The following is a 19795-nucleotide window of genomic DNA, read 5'->3' on the forward strand; positions in this document are numbered from 1 at the left end:
CCTGATATCCGGAGAGGTCAGCGTCACTGCCAGGGACAGGAGAGAATGGGGTCAGTCTCCGTAGAATAAGAACACCCACCAATCACCCACGCTCTTCATGTTGCATTTGCACAGAAGCCTCCACATGCCCGACACTCATTAGCCACTTGGGAACATGGACTGGTCTCTGCCATAATGGCCGCCACACTTGGAGACAAGGATGGGAGTATGCATACTCAACTACCAGTATAAAAAGGGCGTGTGATGATTTTTAGGGATCCTTACCAGGAAGAGAAGCATTGTCGTGTGCTGATAACCCAATCCTCCTTTACCAGGGATCCCCCGCAGAAATGGTCGCCCTGTCTGAAGGAGGAAAAGATATAAAATGCAAATAAATCTCTCAGCGACAGGAAAAAGGCGCATTGTACAATAACTGGATTCCTCTGTACCGGTTACGCAAGCTGATGGTCCAGGGCGAGTTTCCAGGCGAACCGCCCACTATTCTCGCCTTCACCACAGGTTTCTCATATCTTTTACCGCATGAATCAAACTTAATACTTTCTGCAATGAGAGAGAGAGCGCGAGAGGGAGATGGTTTCAGTTTGAGAGACTGCCCCAGTAGAGGAGAGAGAGAGAGAGAGAGAGAGAGAGAGAGAGAGAGAGAGATGGTTTCAGTTTGAGAGACTGCCCCAGTAGAGGAGAGAGATAGAGAGAGAGAGATGGTTTCAGTTTGAGAGACTGTCCCAGTAGAGGAGAGAGAGAGAGAGAGAGAGAGAGAGAGAGAGAGAGAGAGGGAGATGGATTCAGTTTGAGAGACTGCCCCAGTAGAGGAGAGAGAGAGAGGGAGATGGTTTCAGTTTGAGAGACTGCCCCAGTAGAGGAGAGAGATAGAGAGAGAGAGATGGTTTCAGTTTGAGAGACTGTCCCAGTAGAGGAGAGAGAGAGAGATGGTTTCAGTTTGAGAGACTGCCCCAGTAGAGGAGAGAGAGAGAGAGAGAGAGAGAGATGGTTTCAGTTTGAGAGACTGCCCCAGTAGAGAGAGCGCGAGAGAGAGAGAGAGATGGTTTCCGTTTGAGAGACTGCCCCAGTAGAGGAGAGAGAGAGAGAGATGGTTTCAGTTTGAGAGACTGTCCCAGTAGAGAGAGAGAGAGAGAGAGAGAGAGAGAGAGATGGTTTCAGTTTGAGAGACTGTCCCAGTAGAGGAGAGAGAGAGATGGTTTCAGTTTGAGAGACTGCCCCAGTAGAGGAGAGAGAGAGAGATGGTTTCAGTTTGAGAGACTGCCCCAGTAGAGGAGAGAGAGAGAGAGAGAGGGAGATGGTTTCAGTTTGAGAGACTGCCCCAGTAGAGGAGAGAGAGAGAGAGAGAGAGAGAGAGAGATGGTTTCAGTTTGAGAGACTGCCCCAGTAGAGGAGAGAGAGAGAGAGATGGTTTCAGTTTGAGAGACTGCCCCAGTAGAGGAGAGAGAGAGAGAGAGATGGTTTCAGTTTGAGAGACTGCCCCAGTAGAGGAGAGAGAGAGAGATGGTTTCAGTTTGAGAGACTGCCCCAATAGAGGAGAGAGAGAGAGAGAGAGAGAGAGGGAGATGGTTTCAGTTTGAGAGACTGCCCCAGTAGAGGAGAGAGAGAGAGAGAGGGAGATGGTTTCAGTTTGAGAGACTGCCCCAATAGAGGAGAGAGAGAGAGAGAGAGAGAGGGAGATGGTTTCAGTTTGAGAGACTGCCCCAATAGAGGAGAGAGAGAGAGAGAGAGAGGGAGATGGTTTCAGTTTGAGAGACTGCCCCAGTAGAGGAGAGAGAGAGAGAGAGAGGGAGATGGTTTCAGTTTGAGAGACTGCCCCAGTAGAGGAGAGAGAGAGAGAGAGAGAGAGAGAGAGAGGGAGATGGTTTCAGTTTGAGAGACTGCCCCAGTAGAGGAGAGAGAGAGAGAGAGAGAGATGGTTTCAGTTTGAGAGACTGCCCCAGTAGAGGAGAGAGAGAGAGAGAGAGAGAGAGAGGGAGATGGTTTCAGTTTGAGAGACTGTCCCAGTAGAGGAGAGAGAGAGAGAGATGGTTTCAGTTTGAGAGACTGTCCCAGTAGAGAGAGCGCGCGAGAGAGAGAGATTGGGGGGGGGGGGGGGGGGTAGAAGGCTGAAATCATGTGCGGGGGAGATAATGGTCAGTGAGGGGCAGTAAGTGTCCCGGCTGCAGGTAAGTACAGGTACTTTATGTTTCCTATCACCTACAGAGACACAGGAGCTGCCCTCTAATCATCTACCACTGACCCAACACCTTTACTGGGCCGGGGGGCGGAATGGGAGACTGCCTATTATTATATAGACAATTACCCCCAGTATATGGATTACCTGTGTGTCTCAGGGCTGATGGGAAATCGCTGCTTAGAGGCTGTATACACCTGAGGGGCAGAAAGGGCAGTTTCCTAGTACAGTCTGATATCTGGGTACCAAGCCCCAATTACCTCCCCCCACTCCCCCGCACTGAGGGACTGGGAACGTGCTGCGGGAATAAGATTTTCTTAAGAAGTAGAGAGAAAAACCCACTACTGGCACCAACAGAGGAGAGAGACAAGGTGAGAGAGACAGGCAGATACCAGATTAGAGAGAGAGACAGACAAGGTGAGAGAGATAGGCAGATACCAGATTAGAGAGAGAGACAGACAAGGTGAGAGAGACAGGCAGATACTAAATTAGAGAGACAGTCTGATACCAGATTAGAGCGAGAGAGACAAAGATAAAGAGACAGTCTAGAGTGAGAGAGACAGGCAGACAGATACCAGATTAGAGCGAGAGAGACAGACAAGGTTAGAGAGACAGTCTGATACCAGATTAGAGCGAGAGAGACAGACAAGGTTAGTGAGACAGTCTAGAGTGAGAGAGACAGGCAGATACCAGATTAGTGTGAGAGAGACAGACAAGGTTAGAGAGACAGTCTTATACCAGATTAGAGCGAGAGAGACAGACAAGGTTAGAGAGACAGTCTAGAGTGAGAGAGACAGGCAGGCAGATACCAGATTAGAGCGAGAGAGACAGACAAGGTTAGAGAGACAGTCTGATACCAGATTAGAGTGAGAGAGGCAGGCAGATACCAGATTAGAGCGAGAGAGACAGACAAGGTTAGAGAGACAGTTTGATACCAGATTAGAGCGAGAGAGACAGACAAGGTTAGAGAGACAGTCTGATACCAGATTAGAGCGAGAGAGACAGACAAGGTTAGAGAGACAGTCTGATACCAGATTTGAGCGAGAGAGACAGACAAGGTTAGAGAGACAGTCTAGAGTGAGAGAGACAGGCAGATACCATATTAGTGCGAGAGAGACAGACAAGGTTAGAGAGAGATAGGCAGATACCAGATTAGTGCGAGAGAGACAGACAAGGTTAGAGAGACAGTTTGATACCAGATTAGAGCGAGAGAGACAGACAAGGTTAGAGAGACAGTCTAGAGTGAGAGAGACAGGCAGGCAGATACCAGATTAGAGCGAGAGAGACAGACAAGGTTAGAGAGACAGTCTGACACCAGATTAGAGTGAGAGAGACAGGCAGATACCAGATTAGAGAGAGACAGACAAGGTTAGAGAGACAGTCTGATACCAGATTAGAGTGAGAGAGACAGGCAGGCAGATACCAGATTAGAGCGAGAGAGACAGACAAGGTTAGAGAGACAGTTTGATACCAGATTAGAGCGAGAGAGACAGACAAGGTTAGAGAGACAGTCTGATACCAGATTAGAGCGAGAGACAGTCTGATACCAGATTAGAGCGAGAGAGACAGACAAGGTTAGAGAGACAGTCTGATACCAGATTAGAGTGAGAGAGACAGGCAGGCAGATACCAGATTAGAGCGAGAGAGACAGACAAGGTTAGAGAGACAGTCTGATACCAGATTAGAGTGAGAGAGACAGGCAGATACCAGATTAGAGAGAGACAGACAAGGTTAGAGAGACGGTCTGATACCAGATTAGAGTGAGAGAGACAGTCTAATACCAGATTAGAGTGAGACAGTCTGATACCAGATTAGAGTGAGAGACACAGGCAGATAGTGAGCGCAGGTGAGAGCACTCTTACCCGCTTCCTTTAGCCCAGGTGGAGTCTCCCCATCTGTAGGACAGGGATGAGAGGACAGGGGAGTCAGCCCCATGCGGTGGCATTACACACAGCAGCTGCACGTCGCTGCACACATTTATTCCTTACCGCACAGTTTGATAGCGCAGTAGTCAAATGGAGTGTTGGGGTCCTTTGTGTAGCACCAGGGGCCGTGGCTGTCCCCGTCTGGGTTGCGGCAGTAGTTCTCCTGCAGTCTGCTTGGAGAGAAGGATGAATGGTTTATTGTCCCACCTGTCATTGGTACGAGTAAGGGCTCACAGTGTCAGCAGGACGTACTGAGGGTCTTTGGATTTCTCACTCCAGTAACTACACGGGATCCCCTTCCTCGTCTTGTTCGCACGCCCGTCATAGGTCTCCCCATTTCCTGTGAAACAACCTGCGCAGAAGTCATGGGAAACAAAAGTCATCATTCATCGTCCTGGGCGGATACAAGGATACCCATGGCGGTTTGTAGCATGTACCTGGCCTAGGGTGTGCCTACAAACCCCCCCCCCATTACTTGCACACCCTCCTGTTCTGTACTCCTGTAACTTACAGTCACTCCCTGCACTCACACTCCTCACTTGTTACTACAGTCACTCCCTGCCCTTCTCCCTTCACTCACACTCCTCACTTGTTACTACAGTCACTCCCTGCCATTCTCCCTTCACTCACACTCCTCACTTGTTACTACAGTCACTCCCTGTACTCACACTCCTCACTTGTTACTACAGTCACTCACTGCCCTTCTCCCTTCACTCACACTCCTCACTTGTTACTAGTGTCACTCCCTGCCCTTCTCCCATCACTCACACTCCTCACTTGTTACTACAGTCACTCCCTGCCCTTCTCCCTTCACTCACACTCCTCACTTGTTATTACAGTCACTCCCTGCCCTTCTCCCTTCACTCACACACCTCACTTGTTACTACAGTCACTCCCTGCCCTACTCCCTTCACTCACACTCCTCACTTGTTACTACAGTCACTCCCTGCCCTTCTCCCATCACTCACACTCCTCACTTGTTACTACAGTCACTCCCTGCCCTTCTCCCTTCACTCACACTCCTAACTTGTTACTACAGTCACTCCCTGCCCTTCTCCCTTCACTCACACTCCTCACTTGTTACTACAGTCACTCCCTGCCATTCTCCCTTCACTCACACTCCTCACTTGTTACTACAGTCACTCCCTGTACTCACACTCCTCACTTGTTACTACAGTCACTCCCTGCCCTTCTCCCTTCACTCACACTCCTCACTTGTTACTACAGTCACTCCCTGCCCTTCTCCCATCACTCACACTCCTCACTTGTTACTACAGTCACTCCCTGCCCTTCTCCCTTCACTCACACTCCTAACTTGTTACTACAGTCACTCCCTGCCCTTCTCCCTTCACTCACACTCCTCACTTGTTACTACAGTCACTCCCTGCACTCACACTCCTCACTTGCTACTACAGTCACTCACTGCCCTTCTCCCTTCACTCACACTCCTCGCTTGTTACTACAGTCTTTTCCTGCCCTTTTCCCATTACTCACACTCCTCACTTGTTACTACAGTCACTCCCTGCCCTTCTCCCTTTACTCACACTCCTCACTTGTTACTACAGTCACTCCCTGCCCTTCTCCCTTCACTCACACTCCGCACTTGTTACTACAGTCACTCCCTGCCCTTCTCCCATCACTCACACCCTCCTCGCTTGTTACTACAGTCACTCCCTGCCCTTCTACCATCACTCACACTCCTCACTTGTTACTACAGTCACTCCCTGGCCTTCTCCCATCACTCACACTCCTCACTTGTTACTACAGTCACTCCCTGCCCTTCTCCCTTCACTCACACTCCTCACTTGTTACTACAGTCACTCCCTGCCCTTCTCCCTTCACTCACACTCCTCACTTGTTACTACAGTCACTCCCTGCCCTTCTCCCATCACTCACACTCCTCACTTGTTACTACAGTCACTCCCTGCCCTTCTCCCTTCACTCACACTCCTCACTTGTTACTACAGTCACTCCCTGCCCTTCTCCCTTCACTCACACTCCTCACTTGTTACTACAGTCACTCCCTGCCCTTCTCCCTTCACTCACACTCCTCACTTGTTACTACAGTCACTCCCTGCACTCACACTCCTCACTTGTTACTACAGTCACTCACTGCCCTTCTCCCTTCACTCACACTCCTCGCTTGTTACTACAGTCACTCCCTGCCCTTTTCCCATTACTCACACTCCTCACTTGTTACTACAGTCACTCCCTGCCCTTCTCTCACACTCCTCACTTGTTACTACAGTCACTCCCTGCCCTTCTCCCTTCACTCACACTCCTCACTTGTTACTACAGTCACTCCCTGCCCTTCTCCCATCACTCACACTCCTCACTTGTTACTACAGTCACTCCCTGCCCTTCTCCCATCACTCACACTCCTCACTTGTTACTACAATCACTCCCTGCCCTTCTCCCATCACTCACACCCTCCTCGCTTGTTACTACAGTCACTCCCTGGCCTTCTACCATCACTCACACTCCTCACTTGTTACTACAATCACTCCCTGCCCTTCTCCCATCACTCACACCCTCCTTGCTTGTTACTACAGTCACTCACTGCCCTTCTCCCATCACTCACACTCCTCACTTGTTACTACAGTCACTCCCTGCCCTTCTCCCATTACTCACACTCCTCACTTGTTACTACAGTCACTCCCTGCCCTTCTCCCATCACTCACACTCCTCACTTGTTACTACAATCACTCCCTGACCGTCCCTCATCACTCACACCCTCCTCGCTTGTTATTACAGTCACTCACTGCCCTTCTCCCATCACTCACACTCCTCACTTGTTACTACAGTCACTCCCTGCCCTTCTCCCATCACTCACACTCCTCACTTGTTACTACAGTCACTCCCTGCCCTTCTCCCATCACTCACACTCCTCACTTGTTACTACAGTCACTACCTGCCCTTCTCCCATTACTCACACTCCTCACTTGTTACTACAGTCACTCCCTGCCCTTCTCCCTTCACTCACACTCCTCACTTGTTACTACAGTCACTCCCTGCCCTTCTCCCTTCACTCACACTCCTCACTTGTTACTACAGTCACTCCCTGCCCTTCTCCCTTCACTCACACTCCTCACTTGTTACTACAGTCACTCCCTGCCCTTCTCCCATCACTCACACCCTCCTCGCTTGTTACTACAGTCACTCCCTGCCCTTCTACCATCACTCACACTCCTCACTTGTTACTACAGTCACTCCCTGGCCTTCTCCCATCACTCACACTCCTCACTTGTTACTACAATCACTCCCTGCCCTTCTCCCATCACTCACACCCTACTTGCTTGTTACTACAGTCACTCACTGCCCTTCTCCCATCACTCACACTCCTCACTTGTTACTACAGTCACTCCCTGCCCTTCTCCCATTACTCACACTCCTCACTTGTTACTACAGTCACTCCCTGCCCTTCTCCCATCACTCACACTCCTCACTTGTTACTACAATCACTCCCTGACCATCCCTCATCACTCACACCCTCCTCGCTTGTTATTACAGTCACTCACTGCCCTTCTCCCATCACTCACACTCCTCACTTGTTACTACAGTCACTCCCTGCCCTTCTCCCATCACTCACACTCTCCTCGCTTGTTACTACAGTCACTCCCTGCCCTTCTCCCATCACTCACACCCTCCTCACTTGTTACTACAATCACTCCCTGACCGTCCCTCATCACTCAACCCTCCTCACTTGTTACTACAGTCACTCACTGCCCTTCTCCCATCACTCACACTCCTCACTTGTTACTACAGTCACTCCCTGCCCTTCTCCCATTACTCACACTCCTCACTTGTTACTACAGTCACTCCCTGCCCTTCTCCCATTACTCACACTCTCCTCGCTTGTTACTACAGTTACTCCCTGCCCTTCTCCCATCACTCACACTCCTCACTTGTTACTACAGCCACTCCCTGACCTTCCCTCATCACTCACACTCCTCACTTGTTACTACAGTCACTCCCTGCCCTTCTCCCATTACTCACACTCCTCACTTGTTACTACAGTCACTCCCTGACCTTCCCTCATCACTCACACTCTCCGCACTTGTTACTACAGTCACTCCCTGCTCTTCTCCCTTTACTCACACTCCTCACTTGTTACTACAGTCACTCCCTGCCCTTCTCCCATTACTCACACTCCTCACTTGTTACTACAGTCACTCCCTGCCCTTCTCCCATTACTCACACCCTCCTCGCTTGTTACTACAGTCACTCCATGCCCTTCTCCCATTACTCACACTCCTCACTTGTTACTACAGTCACTCCATGCCCTTCTCCCATTACTCACACTCCTCACTTGTTACTACAGTCACTCCCTGCCCTTCTCCCATTACTCACACTCCTCACTTTTACTACAGTCACTCCCTGCCCTTCTCCCATCACTCACACCCTCCTCACTTACTACAGTCACTTCCTGCCCTTCTCCCATCACTCACACTCCTCACTTGTTACTACAGTCACTCCCTACCCTTCTCCCATCACTCCTCACTTGTTACTACAGTCACTCCCTGCCCTTCTCCCATCACTCACACCCTCCTCACCTGTTACTAGTCACTCCCTGCCCTTTTCCCATCACTCACACTCCTCGCTTGTTACTACAGTCACTCCCTGCCCTTCTCCCATCACTGACACCCTCCTCACCTGTTACTAGTCACTCCCTGCCCTTCTCCCATCACTCACACTCCTCACTTGTTACTACAGTCACTCCCTGCCCTTGTCCCATCACTCACACTCCTCGCTTGTTACTACAGTCACTCCCTGCCCTTCTCCCATCACTGACACCCTCCTCACCTGTTACTACAGTCACTCCCTGCCCTTCTCCCATCACTTACACTCCTCATTATCGACACGCCATTTACATTTTAATGCCTCTTATCGCATGTCTGAATGAGATTTTTTAGGCATATGTATCAATGTTATTATTATTATCCTTTCTTTATATGGCACCACAAGGGTTCCGCAGCGCACAATTACAGAATACATAAACAAATAATCAAACAGGAAAACAGCAACTTACAGTTGATGACAGTATAGGACAAGTACAGGGTAAATAAACATAGTTACATCAGCAGATGACACTGGAATAAGTATCAGGTGGCAGAAGACTGCTGGATGTGGTGCAGTTGAAGATTATTAAAGTAAGAAAGGATAAGCACATGAGGGAAGAGGGCCCTGCTCGTGAGAGCTTACATTCTAAAGGGGAGGGGTAGACAGACAAGGGTGACACAGATGGGGTACATAGAGAGCGTAGAACAGAGGGTTAGGATGAGATTTGGCTGGGTTTGGTGAAGAAGTGTTGAACTGGCTTAAATTAAAACATGATAAACTATTGATTTTATGGGTTTCTATCATCATTTTAATGTCCTTAAATGACGGCTGCTTGGGTGAAAAAGCGCCACTTATCAGAAATGAGAAAATTGGTAACACTAGACTGAGAGGAAGTCAACAGTGAAGGATAACTGATGGGACAGTATTATGCTATAGGAGATAGATATATTTTCTCTCCTATGGATTCCTATGACTATTGTGGAGATTTTTTGCCCGGGACACCCAGATGAGCCACGTACAGTCAGGTCCATAAATATTGGGACATGGACACAATTCTCATATTTTGGGCTCTATACACCACCACAATGGATGTGAAATGAAACAAACAAGATGTGCTTTATCTGCAGACTTTCCGCTTTGCATCCCAATCGGGTGCACGGTGTAGGAATTACAACGCTTTCTATATGTGCCTCACAGTTTTTAAGGGACCAAAAGTAATGGGACAATCAACTCAAAAGCTATTTCATGGACAGGAGTGGGCTATTCCCTCGTTATTTCATCATCAATTAAGCAGGTAAAAGGTCTGGAGTAGATTCCAGGTGTGACATTTGCATTTGGAATCTGTTGCTGTCGACTCTCAATATGAGATCCAAAGAGCTGCCACTATCAGTGAAGCAAGCCATCATTAGGCTGAAAAATCAAAACAAACCCATCAGAGAGATAGCAAAAACATTAGGTGTGGCCAAAACAACTGCTTGGAACATTCTTAAAAAGAAAGAACGCACCGGAGAGCTCAGCAACACCAAAAGACCCGGAAGACCACGGAAAACAACTGTGGTGGATGACAAAATAATTATTTCCCTGGTGAAGAAAAACCCCTTCAGTTGGCCAGATCAAGAACACTCTCCAGGAGGTAGGTGTATGTGTCAAAGTCAACAAATCAAGAGAAGACTTCACAAGAGTGAATATAGAGGGTTCACCACAAGATATAAACCATTGGTGAGCCACAAAAACAGGAAGACCAGATTAGAGTTTGCCAAACAACAATCTAAAAAAGCCTTTATAGTTCTGGAACAACATCCTATGGACAGATGAGACAAAGATCAACTTGTACCAGAGTGATGGGAAGAGAAGAGTATGGAGAAGGAAAGGAACTGCTCATGATCCAAAACATACCACCTCATCAGTGAAGCATGGTGGTGGTAGTGTCATGGTGTGGGCATGTATGGCTGCCAATGGAACTGGTTCCCTTGTATTTATTGATAATGTGACTGCTGACAAAAGCAGCAGGATGAATTCTGAAGTGTTTCGGGCAATATTATCTGCTCATATTCAGTTAAATGCTTCAGAACTCATTGGACGGCGCTTCACAGTGCAGATGGACAATGACCGGAAGCATACTGCGAAAGCAACCAAAGAGTTTTTTATAAGGTAAATAAGTGGAATGTTATGCAATGGCCAAGTCAATCACCTGACCTGAATCCGATTGAGCATGCATTTCACTTGATGAAGACAAAACTGAAGGGAAAATGCCCCAAGAACAAGCAGGAACTGAAGACATTTGCAGTGGAGGCCTGGCAGAGCATCACCAGGGATGAAACCCAGCGTCTGGTGATGTCTATGCGTTCCAGACTTCAGGCTGTAATTGACTGCAAAAGATTTGTAACAAAGTATTAAAAAGTGAAAGTTTGATTTAGGATTGTTTAGTTTGTGCCATTACTTTTGGTCACTTAAAAAGTGTGAGGCACATATAGAAAGCGTTGTAATTCCTACACTGGTCACCTGATTGGGATGTAAATACCCTCAAATTAAAGCGGAAAGTCTGCAGATAAAGCACATCTTGTTTGTTTCATTTCAAATCCATTGTGGTGGTGTATAGAGCCCAAGATATGAGAATTGTGTCCATGTCCCAATATTTATGGACCTGACTTTATCAGTTTATATTTGATATGGGGATACTATTCACTATTTATGTTTGAAAACAAGAAGGTGTGTAACAAATGATGAAGAATTAGAAACCGTCATTATTGCCGCTGTCTGGGCTATGCTGGTTTATTTGGTATCTTCAGTTATTGTATTCCTGGAAGCTATGAGAGAGCAGATATTCTGCCACATGTGAGCGCTTGTATACCACTATGGGTACATGAAACGGTGGGCAGGAGGAAGGGTTACAGTCTCACCTGTGGGGTCTGGCACTATGGGTATATGGAACGATGGGCAGGAGGAAGGACTACAGTCTCACCTGTGGGGTCTGGCACTATGGTTTCAGGGAACGGTGGGCAGGAGGAAGGGTTACATTCTCACCTGTGGGGTCCGGCACTATGGGTACATGAAACGGTGGGCAGGAGGAAGGGTTACAGTCTCACCTGTGGGGTCTGGCACTATGGGTACAGGGAACGGCAGGCAGAAAGAAGGGTTACAGTCTCACCTGTGGGGTCTGGCACTATGGGTACAGGGAACGGCAGGCAGAAAGAAGGGTTACAGTCTCACCTGTGGGGTCTGGCACTATGGGTACAGGGAACGGCAGGCAGAAAGAAGGGTTACAGTCTCACCTGTGGGGTCTGGCACTATGGGTACAGGGAACGGCAGGCAGAAAGAAGGGTTACAGTCTCACCTGTGGGGTCTGGCACTATGGGTACAGGGAACGGCAGGCAGAAAGAAGGGTTACAGTCTCACCTGTGGGGTCTGGCACTATGGGTACAGGGAATGGCGGGCAGGAGGAAGGATTACAATCTCACCTGTGGGGTGCGGCACTATGGGTACAGGGAACGGCAGGCAGGAGGAAGGATTACAATCTCGCCTATGGGGTCTGGCACTATGGGTACAGGGATCAGTGGGCAGGAGGAAGGATTACAGTCTCAATTGTGGGGTCTGGCACTATGGGTACATGTAACTGCAGTCATGAGGAAGGGTTACGTTACAGTGTCACCTGTTGGGTCTGGCACTATGGGTACATGGAACGGAGGGCAGGAGGAAGGATTACAATCTCACCTGTGGGGTCTGGCACTATGGGTACAAGGAATGGTGGGCAGGAGGAAGGGTTAAAGTCTCACCTGTGGGGTCTGGCACTATGGGTACAAGGAATGGTGGGCAGGAGGAAGGGTTACAGTCTCACCTGTGGCATCTGGAACATCGTCCGGGCAGCGTTTGATCTGGAAGCAGTAGGCCACTCTCATGTTAGGGTTGGTGGTGAAACACCAGGGGGCTTCTGATCCATCTGGATTTCTGCAATAATTCTCTTCCAGTCCTCTATGAATAAACACATATCAAACATCTTAAAGCTGCAGATACATGTGGACAGCAATTCCATGTCTGCTCACACCGAGGTTAAGGTCACAACACTCACTTGCAGGGGTATTTCTCAGGCAGGAACCGGTGTTTGTGCGGAGTCTGCGAGTCCCATCGCTGGCAGGGAATCCCTGAGGTTGTCATAGAGGCCTTTCCGCGGTAGCCCTCTCCACGCCCCATGAAACAGTTACTCATTATAGGTACATTCTGTAATCGCTGCTTCTCTGCTTCACAGAAGTGCCGTATGGAGAAGGGAAGAGAAATCATGTCAAGAGTACAGTACAATGGGAGCGTAATAACTGTCAGTGTGTGTGTGTGTGGGGGGGGATTATGTACAGGGCACAATATAATAACAGGACGGTCAGTGTGTGTGTGTGGGGGGGGGATTATGTCCAGGGCACAGTATAATAACAAGACTGTCAGTGTGTGTGGGGGGATTATGTCCAGGGCACAGTATAATAACAAGACTGTCAGTGTGTGTGGGGGGATTATGTCCAGGGCATAGTATAATAACAGGACTGTCAGTGTGTGTGTGGGGGGGGGGGTTATGTCCAGGGCACAGTATAATAACAGGACTGTCAGTGTGTGTGTGGGGGGGGGGTTATGTCCAGGGCACAGTATAATAACAAGACTGTCAATGTGTGTGGGGGGATTATGTCCAGGGCACAGTATAATAGCAGGATTGTCAGTGTGTGTGGGGGGATTATGTCCAGGGCATAGTATAATAACAGGACTGTCAGTGTGTGTGGAGAGGGATTATGTCCAGGGCATAGTATAACAGGACTGTCAGTGTGTGTGGGGAGGGATTATGTCCAGGGCATAGTATAATAACAGGACTGTCAGTGTGTGTGGAGAGGGATTATGTCCAGGGCATAGTATAACAGGACTGTCAGTGTGTGTGGGGAGGGATTATGTCCAGGGCATAGTATAATAACAGGACTGTCAGTGTGTGTGGGGAGGATTATGTCCAGGGCACAGTATAATAACAGGACTGTCAGTGTGTATGGGGGGGATTATGTCCAGGGCACAGTATAATAACAGGACTGTCAGTGTGTGTGGGAGGATTATGTCCAGGGCACAGTATAATAGCAGGATTGTCAGTGTGTGTGGGGGGATTATGTCCAGGGTATAGTATAATAACAGGACTGTCAGTGTGTGTGGAGGGATTATGTCCAGGGCATAGTATAACAGGACTGTCAGTGTGTGTGGGGAGGGATTATGTCCAGGGCATAGTATAATAACAGGACTGTCAGTGTGTGTGGGGAGGGATTATGTCCAGGGCATAGTATAATTACAGGACTGTCAGTGTGTGTGGAGAGGGATTATGTCCAGGGCATAGTATAACAGGACTGTCAGTGTGTGTGGGGAGGGATTATGTCCAGGGCATAGTATAATAACAGGACTGTCAGTGTGTGTGTGTGGGAGGATTATGTCCAGGGCACAGTATAATAACAGGACTGTCAGTGTGTATGGGGGGGATTATGTCCAGGGCACAGTATAATAACAGGACTGTCAGTGTGTGTGGGAGGATTATGTCCAGGGCACAGTATAATAACAGGACTGTCAGTGTGTGTGTGTGGGGGGGGGGGGGGGAATATGTCCAGGGCATAGTATAATAACAGGACTGTCAGTGTGTGTGGGGGAATTATGTTCAGGGCACAGTATAATAGCAGGACTGTCAGTGTGTGTGTGTGTGTGTGCGTGTTGGTGGGGCGGTGGGGATTATGTCCAGGGCACAGTATAATACCAGGACTGTCAGTGTGTGTGTGTGGGGGGGGATTATGTCCAGGGCACAATATAATAACAGGACTGTCAGTGTGTGTGGGGGGGATTATGTCCAGGGCATAGTATAATAGCAGGACTGTCAGTGTGTGTGTGTGGGGGAGGGGGTTATGTATAGGGCACAATATAATAACAGGACGGTCAGTGTGTGTGGGGGGGATTATGTCCAGGGCACAATATAATAACAGGACTGTCAGTGTGTGTGGGAGGATTATGTCCAGGGCACAGTATAATAACAGGACGGTCAGTGTGTGGGGGGGGGATTATGTCCAGGGCACAATATAATAACAGGACTGTCAGTGTGTGTGGGAGGATTATGTCCAGGACACAGTATATTAACAGGACTGTCAGTGTGTGTGTGGGGGATTATGTCCAGGGCATAGTATAATAGCAGGACTGTCAGTGTGTATGGGGGTGTTAGGCGCCGAGGGTCCGCCCGTCAGTGCGGCCCGGCGCCTAGCAACTAGGGACGCCGCATGCGGACAGCCGCCGGCTCCCTAGCAACGCTAGACGCCGGGCGCACGGAGCCGCTCAGACCCTAGCAACGGGGACGCCACTCTCGGACCGCGTTCCCCGTTGCTGGGTCTAGATTAATCACCTCATTGGTATCCTGGCCGTGCAGCATGCAGCTGCACGGCATGATTGTTAATTACCCTGTCTGGCTCCTGATTGGAGAGCTCCCAGTTAAAAGCACTCTCTGGACTTCTCACAGACGCCGGTAATAGCTTCCTGTTTGCTGTGTCTGTTGCAGAGAGTTTTCCAGTCCTGTCTATCCGGTCGTTCCTGTCCTCAGTGGTCCAATACTCGGAAGTTGTCATCTTTTCCTGGAGTCCCGACCGAGCACCTTTAACATCCTGTGGTGTTCGTGAGTCGCGGCGTAGCCGTGTGTTGCGGCTTGACCGCTTACTATTTATTATTTGGTTATATTGTGTTTCGGAGCTTTTGCGGAGGATTCCGCTCCCACAAATCCACTCTGGTATCCAGCGGTGCTGGATAGGAGTAACGGATTCGTGGATTTTTGGTTGTCCTTTTCCCTGGCGGTTTGTCCGCACATACTTCTGGTTTAAGTTAGTTAGCTTGTAGCCCCTGGCCTGGTTGCTTAGTCAGAGGGCCCCTTGTTATCACCCTGTCTCGGATTTCCCTTTGTCTCCCATTAAGACCTGAGGGGGCATCGGAGTTGGGCAGACATAATCCGCCCTTCAAACGCGGCTGCCATGGGCTCAAGCAACCATAGTCTCGCAGGGGATTTCTGATAACACGGGCGAGACAACGGAGTTAGGGCGCCAGGGGTTACTAGGCTTTCCTGCTCCCGTAACCAGCATTCCATTCCAGTACTCTGACCTCCGTCATAAGATCACCTCTGGTCAGACGTACTGGTATCATAACAGGGGGGGGATTATGTCCAGGGCACAGTATAATAACAGGACTGTCAGTGTGTGTGTGTGTGTGGGGGATTATGACCAGGGCACAACATAATAACAGGACTGTCAGTGTGTGTTGGGGGGATTATGTATATGGTACAGTATAATAACAGGACTGTCAGTGTGTGTGTGTGTGTGTGTGTGTGTGTGGGGGGGGGGTTATGTCCAGGGCACAGTATAATAACAGAACTATCAGTGTGTATGGGGGGGATTATGTCCAGGGCTCAGTATAACAACAGGACTGTCAGTGTGTGTGTGTGTGTGTGTGTGTGGGGGGGGGGGGGGGGGGATTATGACCAGGGCACAGTATAATTACAGGACTGTCAGTGTGTGTGTGTGTGTGTGGAGGGATTATGTCCAGGGCACAGTATAATAACAGGACTGTCAGTGTGTGTGTGTGTGTGTGTGTGTGTGTGTGTATGTGTGTGTGTGTGTGTGGGGGGGGATTTTGTCCAGGGCACAGTGTAAGAACAGGACTCTCAGTGTGTGTGTGTGTGTGTGTGTGTGTGTGTGTGTGTGTGTGTGTGTGTGTGGGGGGGGGGGGATTATGTCCAGGGCACAGTATAATAACAGGACTGTCAGTGTGTATGGGGGGATTATGTCCAGGACACAGTATAACAACAGGACTGTCAGTGTGTGCGGGGGGGATTATGTCCAGGGCACAGTATAATAACAGGATAGTCAGTGTGTGTGGAGGATTATGTCCAGGGCACAGTATAATAGCAGGACTGTCAGTGTGTGTGGGGGGGATTAAGTCCAGGGCACAGTACAATACCAGGACTGTCAGTGTGTGTGTGTGTGGGGGGGGGGGATTATGTACAGGGCACAGTACAATACCAGGACTGTCAGTGTGTGTGTGTGGGGGGGGATTATGTACAGGGCACAGTACAATACCAGGACTGTCAGTGTGTGTGTGTGGGGGGGGATTATGTCCAGGGCACAGTATGTTAACAGGACTGTCAGTGTGTGTGTGTGTGTGTGTGGGGGGGGGGGGATTATGTCCAGGGCATAGTATAATAACAGGACTGTCAGTGTGTGTGTGGGGGATTATGTCCAGGGCACAGTATAATAACAGGACTGTCAGTGTGTATGGGGGAATTATGTCCAGGGCACAGTATAATAACAGGACTGTCAGTGTGTGTGGGGGGATTATGTCCAGGGCACAGTATAATAACAGGATAGTTAGTGTGTGTGGGGGGGGATTATGTCCAGGGCACAGTATAATAACAGGACTGTCAGTGTGTGTGTGGGGGGGGGGAAATTATGTACAGGGCACAGTATAATACCAGGACTGTCAGCGTGTGTGTGTGGGGGGGGGGGGGGGGATTATGTACAGGGCACAGTATAATAACAGGACGGTCAGTGTGTGTGGGGGGGATTATGTCCGGGGCACAGTATAATAGCAGGACTGTCAGTGTGTGTGTGTGTGGGGGAGGGGGTTATGTATAGGGCACAATACAATAACAGGACGGTCAGTGTGTGTGGGGGGGATTATGTCCAGGGCACAATATAACAACAGGACTGTCAGTGTGTGTGGGGGGGATTATGTCCAGGGCATAGTATAATAGCAGGACTGTCAGTGTGTGTGGGAGGATTATGTCCAGGGCACAGTATAATAGCAGGACTGTCAGTGTGTGTGTGTGGGGGAGGGGGTTATGTATAGGGCACAATATAATAACAGGACGGTCAGTGTGTGTGGGGGGGATTATGTCCAGGGCACAATATAATAACAGGACTGTCAGTGTGTGTGGGAGGATTATGTCCAGGGCACAGTATAATAGCAGGACTGTCAGTGTGTGTGTGTGTGTGTGTGTGTGTGTGTGTGTGTGTGTGTGTGTGTGTGTGTGTGTTGGTGGGGGGGTGGGGATTATGTCCAGGGCACAGTATAATAACAGGACTGTCATTGTGTGTGTGTGTGTGTGTGTGTGTGTGTTGGTGGGGGGGTGGGGATTATGTCCAGGGCACAGTATGATAACAGGACTGTCAGTGTGTGTGGGGGGATTATGTCCAGGGCACAGTATAATAACAGGACTGTCAGTGTGTATGAGGGGGATTATGACCAGGGCACAGTATAATAACAGGACTGTCAGTGTGTGTGTGGGGGATTATGTCCCAGGCACAGTATAATAGCAGGACTGTCAGTGTGTGTGTCTGTGTGTGTGTGTGTGTGTGTGTGTGGGGGGGGGTATTATGTCCAGGGCACAGTACAATAACAGGACTGTCAGTGTGTATGGGGGGGGGGATTATGTCCAGGGCACAGTATAATAACAGGACTGTCAGTGTGTGTGGGGGGGATTATGTCCAGGGCACAGTATAATAATAGGATAGTCAGTGTGTGTGTGGAGGATTATGTCCAGGGCACAGTATAATAGCAGGACTGTCAGTGTGTGTGGGGGGATTATGTCCAGGGCACAGTATAATACCAGGACTGTCAGTGTGTGTGTGGGGGGATTATGTCCAGGGCACAATATAACAACAGGACTGTCAGTGTGTGTGTGTGTGTGTGTGTGTGTGGGGGGGGGGGGGGATTATGTCCAGGGCACAGTATAATAACAGGACTGTCAGTGTGTATGGGGGGGATTATGTCCAGGGCACAGTATAATAACAGGACTGTCAGTGTGTGTGGGGGGATTATGTACAGGGCACAGTATAATAGCAGGACTGTCAGTGTGTATGGGGGGATTATGTCCAGGGCTCAGTATAACAACAGGACTGTCAGTGTGTGTGTGTGTGGGGGGATTATGACCAGGGCACAGTATAATTACAGGACTGTGTGTGTGTGTGTGTGTGTGTGTGTGTGTGTGTGTGTGTGTGTGTGTGGAGGGATTATGTCCAGGGCACAGTATAATAACAGGACTGTCAGTGTGTGTGGAGGATTATGTCCAGGGCACAGTATAATAGCAGGACTGTCAGTGTGTGTGTGGGGGATTATGTCCAGGGCACAGTATAATAACAGGACTGTCAGTGTGTGTGGGGGGATTATGTCCAGGGCACAATATAATAACAGGACTGTCAGTGTGTGTGTGTGTGTGTGTGGGGGGGGGGGGGGGAGGGATTATGTCCAGGGCACAGTATAATAACAGGACTGTCAGTGTGTGTGGGGGGGATTATGTCCAGGGCATAGTATAATAACAGGACTGTCAGTGTGTGAGGAGGATTATGTCCAGGGCACAGTATAATAACAGGACTGTCAGTGTGTGTGGGAAGATTATGTCCAGGGCACAGTATAATAACAGGACTGTCAGTGTGTATGGGGGAGGATTATGTCCAGGGCACAGTATAATAACAGGACTGTCAGTGTGTGTGTGGGGGATTATGTCCAGGGCACAGTATAATAGCAGGACTGTCAGTGTGTGTGGGGGGATTATGTCCAGGGCACAGTATAATAACAGGACTGTCACTGGTGATGGGTGGGGGGGTGGGGGGAATCATGGCCAGAGTACAGTATAATGGGAGTATAATAACAGGACTGTCAGTGTGTATGGGGGGGGATTATGTCCAGGGCACAGTATAATAACAGGACTGTCAGTGTGTATGGGGGGGGGGATTATGTCCAGGGCTTAGTATAACAACAGGACTGTCAGTGTGTGTGGGGGGATTATGTACAGGGCCCAGTATAATAACTGGATTGTCAGTGTGTGTGTGGGGGGGGGGGGGGGGGGGGGGGCATTATGACCAGGGCACAATATAATAACAGGACTGTCAGTGTGTGGGGGGGATTATGTCCAGGGCACAGTATAATAACAGGACTGTCAGTGTGTGGGGGGGTGGATTATGTCCAGGGTACAGTATAATAACAGGACTGTCAGTGTGTATGGGGGGGGGGGGGATTATGTCCAGGGCTCAGTATAACAACAGGACTGTCAGTGTGTGTGGAGGGATTATGTCCAGGGCACAGTATAATAACAGGACTGTTAGTGTGTGGG

At 49.4% G+C, this 19795-nt stretch overlaps 1 protein-coding gene across 1 annotated transcript in view; it reads right to left on the reverse strand.

The window, feature by feature from the left end:
* The window catches only part of MST1 (macrophage stimulating 1), a 42935-nt gene that overhangs the window by 14089 nt on the left and 9051 nt on the right, over window positions 1–19795 (reverse strand). Inside the window, exons 5-12 of the mRNA XM_063941579.1 lie at window positions 12725–13082; window positions 12494–12627; window positions 4351–4450; window positions 4162–4271; window positions 4036–4068; window positions 429–540; window positions 265–342; window positions 1–26 (exon numbers count right to left, since the gene is read on the reverse strand). The exon at window positions 1–26 is cut by the window's left edge and continues 121 nt beyond it. Coding sequence (XP_063797649.1) covers window positions 1–26; window positions 265–342; window positions 429–540; window positions 4036–4068; window positions 4162–4271; window positions 4351–4450; window positions 12494–12627; window positions 12725–13082 — 951 coding nt within the window. The remainder of the gene's footprint in view (window positions 27–264; window positions 343–428; window positions 541–4035; window positions 4069–4161; window positions 4272–4350; window positions 4451–12493; window positions 12628–12724; window positions 13083–19795) is intronic.

Source organism: Pseudophryne corroboree, chromosome 9, assembly GCF_028390025.1.
Source record: "Pseudophryne corroboree isolate aPseCor3 chromosome 9, aPseCor3.hap2, whole genome shotgun sequence".
In the NCBI taxonomy this organism is placed as follows: Eukaryota; Metazoa; Chordata; class Amphibia; order Anura; family Myobatrachidae; genus Pseudophryne; species Pseudophryne corroboree.